At 42.3% G+C, this 17,471-nt stretch overlaps 1 protein-coding gene across 7 annotated transcripts in view; it reads right to left on the minus strand.

The window, feature by feature from the left end:
* Positions 1 to 14,227, minus strand: part of myom1b (myomesin 1b) — a 28,385-nt gene extending 14,158 nt beyond the window's left edge. For 3 of the 7 annotated variants that reach the window (XM_048267078.1, XM_048267080.1, XM_048267077.1), the window contains exons 1-16: positions 14,057 to 14,225; positions 13,243 to 13,448; positions 9,672 to 9,803; positions 9,121 to 9,304; positions 8,338 to 8,495; positions 7,758 to 7,850; positions 6,622 to 6,710; positions 6,027 to 6,071; positions 5,726 to 5,746; positions 4,430 to 4,591; positions 3,473 to 3,634; positions 1,762 to 1,903; positions 1,251 to 1,447; positions 1,034 to 1,087; positions 785 to 906; positions 104 to 287 (exon numbers count right to left, since the gene is read on the minus strand). In XM_048267078.1, coding sequence (XP_048123035.1) covers positions 104 to 287; positions 785 to 906; positions 1,034 to 1,087; positions 1,251 to 1,447; positions 1,762 to 1,903; positions 3,473 to 3,634; positions 4,430 to 4,591; positions 5,726 to 5,746; positions 6,027 to 6,071; positions 6,622 to 6,710; positions 7,758 to 7,850; positions 8,338 to 8,495; positions 9,121 to 9,304; positions 9,672 to 9,803; positions 13,243 to 13,385 — 1,888 coding nt within the window. In that variant the 5' untranslated portion in view covers positions 13,386 to 13,448; positions 14,057 to 14,225. Of the gene's footprint in view, positions 1 to 103; positions 288 to 784; positions 907 to 1,033; positions 1,088 to 1,250; positions 1,448 to 1,761; positions 1,904 to 3,472; positions 3,635 to 4,429; positions 4,592 to 5,725; positions 5,747 to 6,026; positions 6,072 to 6,621; positions 6,711 to 7,757; positions 7,851 to 8,337; positions 8,496 to 9,120; positions 9,305 to 9,671; positions 9,804 to 13,242; positions 13,449 to 14,056 lie in introns of all 7 variants that reach the window. The other 4 variants (XM_048267081.1, XM_048267083.1, XM_048267079.1 and 1 more) reach the window with 4 other exon arrangements.
* Between the last annotated feature and the right edge of the window lie 3,244 nt (positions 14,228 to 17,471).

A 17,471-nucleotide genomic window follows, 5' to 3' on the forward strand; every position in this document is an offset into this window, starting at 1 on the left:
CAGATACAATACAGGCCACCTACTCACACCTCCGTCACACCATCAAGCAATGTAGCATCAAGCTGATGTTATGAAGTAGCTGTGCTCTGGCACAGTAACTCACCTAGCTTGTCTCCAACAGTGGTGGCCTCAGTGTGCTCAGATGGCTCTCCCACACCTGCCGAGTTGCAGGCGCGCACACGGAACATGTAGGCCTTCCCCTCAGCCAGGTCGAACAGGGCAAAGCGAGGAGACTTTACGGGGATCTCTGTGTTGACGCGCTGCCAGCTGTCTGTGCCTACGATACACTAAGACACACCCAGTGTCACCCAACAAAGACACATTTTACCTGCAACCTCACAATACGAGAGTTGTTGTGATACAACACATATCGCAATACCTGTTGATTCTGAATAATGGCCATGTCCAAAAGAGAATTCACTCTGACAGCTGTTCTTAATTATTCTATATACTAGAGAAGGCAAAGTCTTAAGGATCGCACAACTTAAAAACATTTCAATTGAGGATCTTAAAAGTAAAATTGCATAATTCTGTTTCAAATCTGACAGTTAACTTTAACTTTAAAACTTAAAATGACCTTTTCTGTTGTCTCTTATGCTTTTAGTTTTTTGATGCTGTATCGAGACAGCAGCATCTGTATCAACAAATATCATGACATCATGATACCGATTTTTCAGTCCCACCAATTATTAGCGTCGTTTAACTGATATTTCCAGTAACTGATATAGTATTTTAGAACCATGTGGAATACAGTGTTTGTTTGTTTTTTCCGCATGTCGCTTACCTTCTCCACATAGTACATAGCACCCTCCCCTTTCTCACTCGGAGGCTTCCAGCTCAGGACCACATAGTTCCTTGTTGCCTCAGTAATAGTTAGGTCACATGGTTTGCTGGGAACCACACCCTCTGAATGAAAGCCCCAGAGAGAGATTTGTTACATTTCAGATGCTACACATTGCTTTCAACACCAGGCTCAATGACAAACGCAGTGAATGAGTACCGTAATTGTTATTAAACTGATGTAGCATCTAACCTGATGGCTCTTCCTCTGTGACAATGATTTGGCCAGTCCAGGGGGCAGAAGTGCCTACAGCACAGGGAGCGAAGAGGATTCAGTCAAAGAAAGTTCAGGTATGAGGAAAAGGAGAAGCAAGGAGCATGTTTCAAGTTGAGGGGACAAATTCCACCCGACAACATGGCGAGTAAACAGAGTGAGACGGACTTGGGTGGACTTGGGGTTTCGGGGGTACCTTTGCGAGCGCGGTCGGAGGGGTCCATGGCGGCGGCAGGCAGAGAGGCGCGGGACGGGTGGCTCATGCCAGCCTTGTTGACGGCGCGCACACGGAATGAGTAGCTGCGGCCCTCCACCAGTCCAGTGACCGGGAAACGGGCAAACTTTACTGGGGTGTCATTGCACTGGATCCAGTGTGTGGTGCCAACCTCACACCTTATGGAGGAGATGAGAGACGGAGGGTCACAGAAAGGTTAATGGGCAGTGTTGAGATACATGAGAGGACGGTATGAGAGCATGAATTATGGATCTGTCATGGCAACGGCAAAGGTTATTATTAACTGAGCACTACTCAAGACAGCATTTTCATTCATTTGCATGTTCACAAAGATTGTTTTATACTTTTAAGAGGGAATATTTTGACTGCATGTACTCAAGGTTTCCCAGGGAGGGCCTACACTTGGACTTAGAATATTGAACACCACAGGGCATGTGGTGTGGTACAGTGGGTGTTGTCTTTTGGAACTGACCGGTCCACAAAGTAACCCATAATTGGGCTACCACCATCCACAGCGGGCTGTTTCCAGGAGATAATGATGTAATCCTTGTTGGCTTCATGGCACACCACATCCAAAGGAGCCGCAGGGGCGCCTTCCACCTCCGCATCGGAATCTGCCACACAGAGGAATGCCCATGTGATCAACAGACATGCAGATTCTAAAAACTCACAACTATCTGACACATACTATAAAATATACCACTATAAAAATATAATACACAATTATGTACTTCAAATTACCCACAGAAATCGCATAAGGAATGTACGCCCATTAGATTACACATATGATGAAGACACATAACACATAAACATACAACATATGTGTGAATATACAACCCATCCACCCACCCTCCACACACATATACAACTAAATCAATACACATAAGACCTCATACACATACATCGTGTCACAGCGTCCACTGGAGGGTGCCTTTAAGGGTGCCGTTAGGTGTCTAGTTACACTTTGGTACTATTTCTGCTTTTAGCAGTACTGTGTGTGTGTGTGTGTGTGTGTGTGTGAGTGTGTGTGTTGGGGGATGTTGGCGATCAACCAGCACATTCACGTGCACAGTCCTTCTTGGTACTGTATGACTGTGTAAGGATACATGACTGTGTCTACAATTTCTCATGTACAGTCCACGGTGCACATTGCCAACAGCCAGGAAACAGTCTAACCTTTTGTAGATCACCTCTCACTATCTCACTCTCCCTCGAACATACACACACACACACACACACACACACACACACAGTCTCTTTATATATCTCTTTGTATCGCTCTCCTTTATTTCTGAACCTTGACACCACACAGCTGTGATTAGTTGACATCACATTCTTGGCAAGGACAACAGATCCCTCTCGGCTTTATATTGTGTGGGAGACAGAGCCGGAGTGATGCAGGAAGTAAAAGGTCACTTACTGTGAATGGGACAAACGTGATCAACAGTTTTTTCCATCCCCGAGAAGCAAAGGGATCATGTGTGTGTGTGTGTGTGTGTGTGTGTGTGTGTGTGTGTGTGTGTGTGTGTGTGTGTGTGTGTGTGGGGGGGGGGGGCAGATTAAGATATAACGGATCAATTCTTTCAAGCTTGTACTCACCTTCCATGTGGACCCACATTCATACACACCACACACGCACACTAACACACTGCCAGACCTATATTGGAGCCAATTCAGACCTTGCTTGTGTGCCCTTGCAAATATACTGTATCAACCTCCCCAATGGCTCTTCTCAGTTGTCTTCCTCAGGCCTCCTCATCTCCTCACTGCTCTGTTCTTCAGCCCCTCACCTGGACATTATTCTTCACCCAATGTCCACTGTTACTCAAGACCGCTACTAACACACAGGAACAATATCCCCCACTCCTCTCTATCATTTCCACTTCACTACCATCAGCTTGACAAAGTCCTGCTGGGACACCACCATAAATGTAGTGTTTATAGTATAATTCTATAATATATTCATATAATATTTCTATAATAATTTCAACTAAATTGGGTTTCGGTCAGATTTCCTCACATGGGTTTACTTGTTAATAAAAGAAAAGTCTACAGTCTAAGTTGAAATCTCACAGTTGAAGAAGGAGGAATTTATGTGCAATGAAGAGATGGCAACAAATAAATTATGGATAGATAACGCAAGACATGAGAAGGAACCCATGTTTTTTCGGAGTGTTTCTCACCTCTGACGAAGACGTAGGCAGAGTGTGATTCATATCCGGACTTGGTGATGACGCGGACAGTGTACAGGCCCTCGTCCTCTTTGTTGAGGTGTGTGAGTGTGAGCGTGGCTCTCTCTCCACTCCAATGCGTCTGAACCCACTTGGATGGAGTCAGCAGCTTGTCTGCATCGAGGAGAAAAAAGACACAGTAGCAACCAGAGAGCTAAGTTAAAGTTGCCTGGTACTGAGCAGATGCTTTTATCCAAAGACACATTCTCACCCAGAGAACTAAACAGAACAGAAGGTATTTTACCAAATTAGACACGTCACTACAGAAAGAAACTAGCTCAAGATTAAAGTTAAAGTTAAAGTTAAAGTTGCCTGATATTTAGTAGACTCATTTATCCACAGTGGCACAGACTCGCAATGGCAGGTTTAGGAATCAGACCCAAGTCGACTGATTGTCAGATGGTGACATTACGCCTGTCAAGTGAAATACGTATGTTGTGGATGAGTGCACTGAGATTACCATGGAAACCAGCTTTTGGTAACTTGGTGTGTGTGTTTTGGTGGTGGAAGGAAAGTGGGTATTTCTACAACAACAAAAAAATATTTGAGGAATTATTTTGAGGAAATTATCAATTAGAGAGATTCATCAATACATTAGCCTTCCATTTCCATTTGAGGAGGACTTTTTATTTTATCATGATTCTGTGATAACATATGGTGCTAAAGCAGGTCCACTCTGTCACTAACTTCTAATTGTACATCACTTGAAATGACTGACTGGTCAGTCTAAACTATTTAAGGTATAAACTATTTAATAATGATGAAAAGTACAGTACAATGCACTGGTAGTATAAGTACACAGCATTAGTCTATTTCTCAAAATATGCTTGCTAGGTGCTTTGGATAAATATATCTGACAAATACCAGGACCATAACGAAATGAGATCAGTTTAATAATTGTGTCCTCACCATCTCTGTACCACTCGATCTCAGGCTTGTAGCGCTGCAGTGATGGATAGATGATCACTGTGCAGCCCAGGCTCATGGTCTCGCCCTCACGGCCGAACGACACGTCAAACTTGTCCACAATGTGGGTCTCAAAGGTAATGCCGTATTCACATACCCAGCCATCTGCCAGATGAGAAAACACTCAGTCAGAAACGATGCACAAGGCAGGAGGCTGCCAGCCCACTGGTCAGGGCCAACCCTGAGGAATCAGATCACTACTAGGGATCTGATCCCGTCAGGCTGCCACCAACCTGGTCAGCAGCAGCCTTAGAAAATGGGCAGCACGTCAGGTGTGATGGACACAAGAGGAGGAGAATGGCAGGCTCGGAGATCACAGAGACATGGCTCTTCTGGGCACACACATACAGTACAAAGGGACTAGGGAAGTGTGAAGAGCTCGGAGACACCCAGAGACACCAGTGGACCCTGTAGAGGTTATTCAGTGTGCAGCACAAGACATCATATGCAGTGTGCAAGAGACAGACATCATGTGCAGTATTTAGGACATGGACTGTCTCCATGCATACATTAGCATCACATAAGAACATTACAACGTATAAACAAAATGTTACAAAACAGTACTCACAATCTTACATTGACACACACACACACACACACACACACACACACACACACACACACACACACACGGACACACCCACGGACATGGACACAGACACAGACACACCCACCCACACACACACACACACAAACATTTTGCTCTTTAAACACGTATATAAACACACACTAGGCCTGCTTATGTGTATCATCTGCAGGGCTACACTACGCAAGTCAATCCCATAAGAGGCATGTTAGGACAGCATGACTTACTGTAACAACAGACTAGAATCATGCTGCACTCTTTCTAGATCAGTGTGTACTGTATTTTAGACTAGTGTATTTTAAATAATCCCTAAGGTGCAAAAGTTGTGTAGATCAGGTGATCTTTACTCATTGACAACGTAGCAGTCATTTAAACTATAAATGGCTTTAACTGTAAGACTTTTTGAGCAGCAATAATGCATAGCATAGTAATGTATAAGATACATTTCTATTTTTTATTTAAAATACAGGAACATTTCAGTTTAAAAGAGTGGAGAGAAAAAGATTAGACAGAGACCGACCATGCACATGAACATTCGCTCAAGAGGAAGAAGAAATTCTCAGTTTTCACCAAACACAGAACAAAGAGGTCACATAAACGACACAGAAATACCAAAGAAGCGTTCACCCAGCAGAGCGTGACCGCTCAGTTACCTGGTTCGGAGTTTGCCTTTTCTGCATCCAGCGGACAAAAGACAAAATCAGCCGTTAGCGTGACAGATTTAGCATGTTAGCTCATGTCAGCCCCTTGCCCCTCTAAGTGGGTTTCACATTGATGGCGCAAAGGTCACTATTTCACATATGCAGAAGCACTGGTCAGCTGAAGCACATATCATTGGATCATTTGTATCTATACTCTGTGTGCTCTCAATGTGAAGTCACATAAAATTAATCAGAATGAAAGCAAATCAACATAAATGCAGTGAGCAGAAAGCTGTCATTTATTAAAACTTACGTTGACTGGGAGTTGGCAAGTCTTCCTCAAATTCACCTTTGAACCCTATACAGAAAGAGGACCACATATAAAGGTTTAAGAAACTCATGGTCAAGACTTCAGAAAACAACAACTGTCAAATTCTTAACAGGAAACTAGTGCCGACTCATATTCCATGCCATTTCATTATCATGTAAATTAATCTCACCATGTCTTTCTCAAGGACATAGCCAGTGTGTATTAACCAACATCAATATTAATTATTAAGAATTTATTTTTATTGCATGGTGCTTTGTTCATTTTCCTGTATGTGAAGAGAAATTGAAGTAAGAATTTTATTATACCTGGTACACTAGCTTACATATGACAATAAACGTTAAACTTGAGCTTGAACATTAATAAGCACGCAATGTGCTTTAGTGTGAGCTAAATTCTAAAATGTGCCCTAAAGTTGAGTTACTGCCAGCAGGGCAGGGCCTGTGTCTTGGTTCTAAATGAAAAGGTTTGCATGCTTTAAGGCAACTTTCTATTAACGGTGTATTATATTATCTATCAGATTTGTTCCGTGTGATGGTGGACAGCCTAGTGGGCTGCTGCAGGGGACTGAGAGACCTACTCTTGACGACGACTGAGGCGAAGGCAGAGAGCTCGCCCTTGCTGTTCATGGCGGATACACGATACTGTGCCGTGTCATCAAAGTCACATCTGAAAGGAGAGAGGTCCACGTGACCAACAGGGACAAGACATGCAGACTGTACCACCACAGGGGCAACACGCACACACACACACACACACACACACACACACCCACACACACACACACACACACACACACACACACACACACACACACACACACACACACACACACACACAGCAGCAGCATAGTAATTCATAGTCATAAACTGCATGTATTAATACTGACAATCATAGGAACACTGTTAACACATAAAACATAATAAACACACACACACACACACAAACACACAAACACACACACACACACACACACACACACACACACACACACACACACTTTAAATCATGCCAAAGCATGTGTGCTGAGACTGAAAAGAGTTCCCTGAATCCAAGCCCAGCATGCTGAGGAATAAATAGCCTGTGAAGTGATGTCATGACAGCCAGGTGCTGGGGGATTGGCATTACAGTAATTCACAGGCTTGCGTTCCATCACTGGTAATGCAGTAATGCAGTATCACAAAATTGGCCATTCTGCCTTCATCGTAGGTTTGTGTTTTTTGTGTGAGGGTATAATGCTATTGTATATAAATATGTGGTGGGCGGAGTTGTGTATATCAGTTGTGGTTGATGGCAGAGTTCTATAATAAGGCACAGCAGTAGCTGGCCTGAGAAAGAATGTCCCTTGTGTGTGTGTGAGTGTGTCTCCTCTGTAGGTATTTTTAGATGTCCTCATTGTTATCAACAAGAGCAAAAAGAAACAGTGCGCCTCGAGCCTAGAATTCAACAGCAATGCTGGAATAAGGTGGGCAGTAAAATGACCCAGACTATTCAGACCTCAGTTTAGATGGTATAGATCTATATTTTGTATGTTTGTATGTTTGGGGTTGAGGTGGGGTTGTTATAGTTACCATTTGTAAGCATTGATATGGAACGGTGATTAAACTTTTTACCAGATCTATTTCATACATAGTAGGTGTCCTGTTATTCAGACATTAATAGCCACCCCACCAGCCAATCAGAAAAGAGTATTTCTTCTCTCCGGTTGATAAATACCTGTTGATCTCCAGGGAGTGCACATTGTATTTGCTCTCCACCTTGTACTTCCCAGGGTCCGACATAGGGTCAATGCTGACATTGTTCTTATACCTGAGGACAGAGAGGGAGCGGAGGAAAGAGGCAGGGGAGAAAAAGAGAAGCCAGGAAAATAAGAACGAAGAGAAAGGGACATGACGAGGAACAGAGGACATCGATACTGACAGTGTCTCTCTGCAGTGTTGATGGCACTGAGCTGAGAGTGGACATCACATTCAAATGGAAAAATGGAAAGATGACATAAAGCACAAGGAGAGCAGAGGTGGGGCACTTGGGCCACATGTTAGGGCAGGAGAAGAGAGAACATTCTGTTTTAAGTTTATATCTATGTTAAACTTTACGCTTTAAAAATATGAGCACTGCTCACGTGTGTACGTGTGTGTGTGTGTGTGTGTGTGTGTGTGTGTGTGTGTGTGTGTGTGTGTGTGTGTGTGTGTGTGTGTGTGTGTGTGTGCACGCGTGCGTGTGTGTGTATTTGTGTGTGAGCGTGTGTGTGTTGGGGGTAGGTAGGGCTCATGCATTTTTGGGCCCCTAGACTTACCAGACCACTCGGGGCTCAGGCCAGCCAGACACAGTGCAGTGGAGCCTCACACACTGCTTCTCCCACACAGTGTGGGAGCGCGGCTTTATCACAAACTCGGGGGTATGCATCAGGTTGTCCTCGTTCATACGCTTGTGGTACTCCTCGTTTTCATGGATCTGGGGGCAGGCCAGTCATAATCCTTCACTTGCTGCATACAAAACTAACCATGCACAATCTGCACAGGCCATTCGGCATTCTTGGGAATCACCATTCAAAATTCACAATGCATTAAACAAGCACAATCCTTTATATACTGTCTAGTAACAGTGCAACAGTGTAACAGTGTAACAGACAGCGTAACACTGACAGTAACAGTAACAGTGATAAACTGTGTGTAAGTATGTGTGTGTGGATGTCTGTGTGTACATATGTGTGTCTTGGTTTCGTATGTCTATTCAAGGCCACAGGAATCATCACCTCCTTCAAGACACCCTGTGGTCATTAACACACAGTACCAACAACAAGTCCCAAGACAACAAGCTATCCGAGACACTGGCAACAGCCGAGACTGGGCCTCTGGGAGTACCAGAATGCCCTCCTAAATGAGAGGAGCCAGGGAGCTGGCACATAGGGAAGAAGCTAAAGTTAACCCCTCTCTTTAAGTCTGAGCCTTATTAAAGGCTCTTGTCATGGAAACGGACTCCTGCCCTGCGGTGTTGTGAATGACTCGGTCACTGTCGTGGAGGATTAGCATGTGTGGGGGATCTGCCGGCTGATTGGCAGCTGTGGCGTACAACTGACCCTCTTGGTGAGCGAGATGCGCTCGGCAGACTCCCTCATGACAGCGCGGCGGGACGTGTGCTCGCTGCGCTCGCTACGCTCCATCTCCACGCCGCTGGTGAAGAGGCCCCGGCGCGCCATGTAGCCCGAGCTCTCCTTTAGGCGCGCCTCCTCCGTGTCCGAAAGCCCACTTGCATACTCCTGACTGGGGTGGAAGGGGCAAGATGGGATGGGGTGGGGGTTGGGGTCAACATTGGTAGTTGAGGAAATGACTCTCTGCCTTTCTGCCACCTCTAAGGGCTAAGCTACATCAGGCACATAACTGAAGCGTTCCATTCACGTTGCGTCTGCTGCAACAGTTAGCTTCCACTATAATCAATGGAAGTAGCCTCACCAGACGTGATAGTGGCAGGTACATTTAAAAAAAAAATAGACCATTCTTCTAAAATGGATTTTACGAGTCATGAACGGAACGCTTCAGTTACGCGCCTGGTGTAGCTTCCCTGTAAGTCCGAAATTACACTGGAAGCTGCTGGCTTCAGTAAGCAGCCAGCTCCTGCAGTGGTCATTACCTGCCCCTGAAGATGGGCACTACATAGCCGATGATCTGGTTCTCCTTATCCATGGCCAGGTAGGTGGGCTTCGCCCGCTTGGGCAGTGGACTCAGTCTGCTCTCATCCAGAGCAGAGAAGGTTGCTGCAAGACTACAGTGGTACATAGCATATGATCATACTGCATGTGCTGGTGTACACTGGTATGTATAATGCGCATACATGGAAAATACATCTTGTAGGATGAATGGGAAGAGGGGAATGGGGTTGGAAGCTTTAGCAGCCAAAGGTGGAGGAGAATCAAGGAATGAAGATGGAGGAATTATTCAGAATTAATCGGGTGAAGTAGGGAAGAGTTAGTGCCCTCAGTTGACTGGTGCTCTCAAAGACATGAAACCCAATCAATCATCACATCAATAGTTCTCTGAATATCAAATATGCTTTAACACAGACCGAGAGAAAAACATTTGATCATCACCAGCTGACAGAGTAAGTTGAAATAAATAAGTTAAAATAAATAATAATTTGGGCAGCCGTGGTTAGCACTCTGGACTTGTAACCGGAGGGTTGCCGGTTCGAGCCCCGACCAGTGGGCTGCGGCTGAAGTGCCCTTGAGCAAGGCACCTAACCCCTCACTGCTCCCCTCGAAGCCGTTGTAGCAGGCAGCTCACTGCGCCGGGATTAGTGTGTGCTTCACCTCACTGTGTGTACACTGTGTGCTGTTTGTGTTTCACTAATTCACCGATTGGGTTAAATGCAGAGACCAAATTTCCCTCACGGGATCAAAAAAGTATATATACTTATACTTAATCCTTTAATTCAGTCTTAATTGAAATATAACAAATAACTGTTGCTATCCAAGGTCATATTTTATTCTCACAACCACGGCCACACAACCTCACAACCACCACACATGTCTCTGTTCTCTGACACATACACACACACAGTGAGGGTTACAAATACTAAATGCCTACTGAAACTGTTAAGATGCATCAGAGGTAAATTACAAACTATTGGAATGTCAGTACACATATTGAATTTCCCCTTGGGGATCAATAAAGTATCTATCTATCTATCTATCTATCTATCTATCTATCTATCTATCTATCTATATTTGTGTCTGTGTGTGTGTGGGTGATTGAGTGGGTCATTTGATCATTTGTGTATGTGTATGTCCCGAACAGAGTCCTAAATGGAAGAATATATGTAGGCTACAATAGCGCAATGAGATAAATCACAATATACGAGGTGTTGTAAAAAACATTTTATACAATTCCTGATCAGGAATATTTCAAAAGGTAGGTAAGTACTTCCAATTATAATCTGAGGCCCCTGATTCACATGAAACCATCCTATAATAACAATGACTACAGAGAGTCAAATTCAGATTTTCATTCACATGTTCCATTTGCAATTTCCCCTTAAGCTTTGTGTCACATTCTCTGCAGCAAACAAGACCAGGAAACGTTACAATGCCATACCACAATAATCCAGCAGCTCCCCAAAGTTAGAAGCACAGCGGTATAGCAGCAGGTGGGCTGGAGGAGACTGCCACTCTTACCACCTCTCCACAACAGAACAGGGCCCTGACCCTCATGGCCATCTCCCTTTCCAGACTCAGGTCGGAATGCTTCATGATGGATCATGAGTACAGGAGCTCTCCTTTCACCATGGGAACGCCAGAATTATTAAGTGCCCATTCACAACATGGAACGAACTCCCTAACAACTGACAAAATGTCTTCAGGGCATCATGCAATATCAACAAATGCTTAATGTGTCTCCTTTGTTACATTTAGGATTATGTTTCAGTTCTTAATAAACTAAAGCTAATGCTCAAATCTGACTCTGAGTAATCAAAGACTGAAAAAAATATGTCTTAAGGGTCATGAACGCTGCCTGTGAAAGTAATATTCGTTCTCATATTGTCAAAATAAATCCAGGCATCCCAATTATTGTCCAGATCTTAATTTATAGCACTCTGTTGTCTGACTTGTCCCAGTAAAGAAGCAGGAATGATGACTTAACATGTCCTATGGTCCTCCATGTCTATATGTCCATGACCAGATCAGACCTTAAGACCTTTCACTGCTCTTTAACACTCTATCCAGGTTCAAGGCTGAGGTGACAGGAGGGTAAAGGGAAACACTAATAAAGTCAACTGAATCTATAAAAAAGACACCACCAACCAGAAAGACCTTGTAAATAGACGTTCCATATCCACTCTCACTGGCACTGGCATTGACTCTCACCAACTGATTGTTTTTTCATTTGAACATTCAATTTTTAATTATGTGCCAACTGCCAAAATAAATATCCATTGTTAAAGGATTATGAACCGATAGAATATTAACTTCACTGGACCTTTCTTTTAAAACACCTGCCTTACATTAATATTGACTATACAGTTATCGTTGTACATGTTCATTCAAAAATATATTACCTTTATTCTGCTATATTTCAGCTCAATTTTACTTTTCAAAAACTACAACCCTTTAGAAAGCTTTTCTAAACAGCCAAAAATAATTAGCCATGTGCAAGAAGGAAATGGGATCTGTCGCCCAGACATATGGAAGTGTTATAAATATTATGTCACAGTAGGCCACTTATGTTCTAATCGTTTCAGCACCTTGGGTGTTTACCATGCCTGGTTTAGTTGGGGACAGGGGAATGGACCGAAAATTTTCAATTTTAAAAAAGCTAATCTGGTACAACAATGCAGCCAAAGAATTAACTTTCTAGACAATGAGTATTAACAAATTAAAGATGTGCTGTCTATCAAAGGAAATTCAGAGATTCACTTAGACAGCATTGAAACAAATCTCTCCACTAACCAGATGCTCCACTCTATAAATACCAAAGTGATATATGGAAAAAGTGGGCAACAACACAGTGGTGGTGTGGCTATGCATATGAGTGTGTGTATGCATGAGTGGTAAAGCAACAAAGCTTAAATTTTGAATAAAAATAAATAAATAAATAAATAAAAAACATATGCAAAAATTACATGCACAAAATCAAGGTAAGCATATAAACTGTAACCACAACATATAAACCACTGGCATCTGCACACATATCAGGGACTAATATTTCACTGTGTGCATATGCCATAACAAGACACAACACCACACTCCCTCATCAAAGCAACCCAATCAGCTACTTGCTTTAGCATCTGCTAGAATGCCATGGAAGATCAATGAAAAGCAAATCAAAGACAAACCTTCCAACACAAAGGTTTAGCTAAACACCAGACCCATAATATGAAATACCACCTTTACTATAGGTCAGACAGGAGCTTGATTAGGGGAGCAGTGAGGTTCAGTTCAAAGCACCATATGAGCAGCACAGAGGGAATTCACATGCAGACATGCAGTATTCACAGACATATTAATGCTTTGTTGTTATCTTTTGTGAAAGGATTGGGTTCTGGGGGTGCTGGTAAAAGGAGGAGGAAGGAAATATAGCGATTTAAGGAAGGTAGTCTCTGAAGTGGATAGGAAAGGTCGATGCATGTTTAGGGAGTTGACTAGAATTATGAGATGGGAGTTGAGTTTCGGGGAGGGTCCATGCCCTGCTGGATTACACCCTCTTACCCCTTAGAGCTGCTCTTGCTGTGGGCGGAGTAGCTGCTGGAGCTCTGCTGGTATTGGCTGATAGCAGACTGGGTCTCCCGACTACGATATCCACGATCATAGTGTCGGTGGTGTTTCTGATAGAATGGCAATGATCCTGACATCCTGCACGGTCTTCCCAATCCAAAACTGTATCCACAAACTACCTGAAACCTATGTTTCTCTCACTGGTAATGGAGAATACTGGTCAGTGGCATTACCAGACAGGACCTCTGTCAATAGACAGGCAATTTTAAACATTTATTATTATTATTATTATTATTGCTTGAAAAGATGGATGGACTAAGTTATGATGGCTTAAGTACATTCTCCAAGATTTCTTTTTAGATGCTTGTGTAGCTCCATTAACTACTTGTTGAGAGTTTGTTAATCAATTTCTTGTCAATGTGATGTTCATTATGATCAAAGATTTAGAAATAAATGTATGCTATATTTATATATTTTTTTTCATATGAGAACATGAGAATAATGCAAATTTAGGTTAGAGGGTTTGATAATAGGAATATGTAGGCCTAGATAACCAGTTTCTTCTCAAGAGCCTGTGAATATGGAATTCCTCTTCCATCAGTACATGCATTCACATTCAACATGCACAATAATATCAGTGGACGAGATCAAAACTGACAGCCACACAGTAGGCTAATATTAGCCAGCTGAATGGTTCAATATATTTCATGTTCCATCACTTGTTCATAGACATAATGTTTATCGTTTTAGAAATAATCATTCTTTCATTATTAGTCAGGGCAACATAATTAATCATATTTTTTCTCACCTAGTCCAAAGTGACTTTGAGCCGCTGAAAGCCGCGCTATGAGTTGTCCAACTCCGGGTGCTAGCAACCAAGCCTTGAAATCCACGCAAAGCCACAAGAAGGTACGGACGTAGTGGACAGGGCTGCCGTCTACACAACAAAAATAATGTTGGCGCTCGGCGGAATGTCGAAGCCACAGTCAAGTCCTTGTATGGCCAGAGAGACCGTTAAATATAGCCGAGAGTGAAGAGGCAAGGCTATCTCACCTCTCAACTAACTGGCTGAACGCACACCGGTGCAGGGAGGGAGCCTCGATAGTTCAATCTGTAAACTTGGGTTTCCATGCCCCCAGAGGTCAAATCAGCCAAATGCCGGCTGGTTGACAGCCTTAGGCGCTGGCATAGGTCCGTTCAGTTTAATTCGATAGGTCAAGATAATGGCCTACGTCTTCGTTAAAGCAGAGCACCAACTGTGGCTTTGGTCATGAAATTAAATTAGTAGCCTATTCCCTCTTGCATATTGACAGCTGACTCTGAATCAGCCCTGGCCCCTGGGTCTGGTCCTCAGACTCACTTACTGTAATAATAACATGTGAGAATTTAAACAATTCAGACATGAATGTGCTGAAGATAAAAACAAACTATATTTCTCACCTGTGCCATCATCATCACCCAATTCCACAATGGCTCCCAGAGGCAGCTATCAGTTTTGTGCTTCATTTTAGCCCATTCCCTGCCAAGTCAAGTCAACTTTATATAGCACATTTCATGTTGCAAGCACACATGTGCTCCAAAAAAAGAGAATAGCACAACAGACATGTCATAACCAAACAACAGATAAAATAGATAAAACTTAAAATATGGAAATATAAATACATACAGTAAATAGTGAATGTAAGTGAATAAAAATAAAAGATAATTACAAACAATTAAATAAGTAATAACAATAAACAATTACAATTATTATTATTAATATTATAATTAATAATATATTATTATTATTATTATTATTATTATTTAAAACTACAAAATAGTTTAATTACTTAGCCTTAAAAGCCTAGTTAAAATACTTTAAAGCCTTTTTATTATTAGTCTTAAAAGCCTAATTATAGGGTGATTTTAAAAGAATACACTGTCAAAGCAGTCCTTTAATCATCCCTGTTAGTGGACCACACTATTTGTATTCAACAGTGCACCTATTTGATGTTTCTCTAGGTATTGTTATATTTCTGCTAGCTGTCCTGTCACTAAGAACAACAATTATTTTCTTTAAATTTAAGATGTATTTAACATTCTCATTGTATTCCAATATCATATTGCTAGGGGTTAGGGGAGACCACTGGTTGATGCTGAGCTTATCTCTTTTACTGCCTGGGACTCAGCTGTGGTTGAAACTAACTTTAGACAAGCTATTGTTACCTCTGTCACATACAACACATGCCATCAGACAGAGAGTATGTGTGGGTGTCTATGTCATCTGTGTGTCTTTCTTTGGATGTCATTTTTTTTCTGTTTTGCACGAGACAAGGCCACGTGCTATACTGTTAACACACGCACACACACACAAACCTGAACCCCACTCCACCCATTCGCTGAGTAACATACTCTCTGCTGTTGTGCCTGTTGTCTCATAAGGAGCCAGTGCTTAATATGGTACTTGATTGTCATTAAAGGCATAAATTGGGTGAAGGAAGGAAAAGACTATGGTTTAAAGACACCCATCCAATTATATATGTTATTTACAAAATTATTTAATGTGGCCTGCTGACATTAAAGTGTCAATATGCTTATACTGTAGGTAGGTGTGTGTGTGTGTGTGTGTGTGTGTGTGTGTGTGTGTGTGTGTGTGTGTGTGTGTGTGTGTGTGTGTGTGTGTGTGTGTGTGTGTGTGTGTGTGTGTGTGTGCGTGCAAGAGAGTACATTTCTCTTTGTCAATCTCCTTGAACATCAAAGGACACTGGATGATGAGTATATCATATCTGAGAGATTATTGTTAACAGACGGTTAAGCCTCAATTACCTGTCTGTCAATATCAGCCCATAGATCACATGGAAAATGTCACTGAAGAGTATTCAATGTAACACTATGACAGAGAGAGAGAGAGAGAGAGAGAGAAAGAGATGGTTTGGAGTGTGTTCTGAGGCAGTACATTGATTCTTTTCTGTGTGTATGTGTGCGTGTTTTCGAATGTGTGTACTTTTTTCTGTAAGAGAATGTCTATTCAAAGGAAATAACAAATACAACATTTTTAAAGTTATTAATTTATCAGACAGTTTGATATTATCAATAAAAGTGGATGAAGACTTGTCGTTATTTATTCAGTATAATCTTATTCACTGATACAGGCTATAGACAAACAACATTGATGATCAGTTGATTAAGATGCTTCTATGGTTCGTTTTTCTTTTGCCAATTCAACAAAAGTCAGACTTGACTATCATCTGCTATTTTGGCACAAAATCAGTGTGGAGTGTTCAGTCAGTGGATGTCCATGTCAGTCAAAGCATGTGAAACCAACCACCCCGCAGTAGGCTACACATCCAGAAGCAGAAGTAAGCTATATTCTTCCTTGCTTTGAGTGGGTGAAGTGCAGACACACAAATTCCACTCCACCCAGGTGGATGAAAGGAAATCATGAAGCAACCCGCTTTGGGTGTCTTGAAAAGTGCTAAAATGCTAGTGAAATGCAAGCTAGTGAACCACAGATGTCATTGTCAAGCTAACGACAGTTAAGGAATACCCTCAAATTTGACTTTTCTACAGCTGTTATGTTCTTGTCCTTTTATGGAGAGCACACAGGTTTTGTACAAAACTCTACTTTCCACATCAACATCTAACTTCCCCAAGAATGTTGAAATGATCCCTTATATAATCATCCACTCTGTGTGAGTGCAGATCTATTTTTGCCACCCTTATCAGTATCCCCCCTCGCCTCCTTACCTGTCTCACATCCTGTGTCCAAATGGACCCACCATCTGCTGCTATAAACTAGTCTGTTTCATTGCTGCCAATGTCACACTGAATGTTCTCAGTCGCTTTGTTCTTTGGTAGCCTAAGTTTTATACCATGCAAACAGAACCTTTTAACCTCCTGACTACCAGCAGTTCAATTTAGTCTGAGGACAAATGCACGGTGTAAACTATCTCCCACACCATGCATACTACTGTGCTAACTTCTTTAGTGGATGGGAAATTAGAATTTTCATCAGTGGAAGTAATTGTTTCTGATACTATCTGTTTATTTCCTGACTCTTCCTAACACCTACCATGTTGTCATGACCATGAATCAGTCAAAGAAGAAGCAGAATTCAAGATACTGGGGTTGATGATTGTTAGTAGTTAGTGGTAGACTATTACTGTAAATGACCAGCAGAACATGAGAGGGCATTTACTCCACTTTCTGATGAAGATGCTCCCTCTAGTGGCTACCTCGTTGTT

The sequence above is a fragment of the Alosa alosa genome, chromosome 16 (genome assembly GCF_017589495.1).
Source record: "Alosa alosa isolate M-15738 ecotype Scorff River chromosome 16, AALO_Geno_1.1, whole genome shotgun sequence".
In the NCBI taxonomy this organism is placed as follows: domain Eukaryota; kingdom Metazoa; phylum Chordata; class Actinopteri; order Clupeiformes; family Clupeidae; genus Alosa; species Alosa alosa.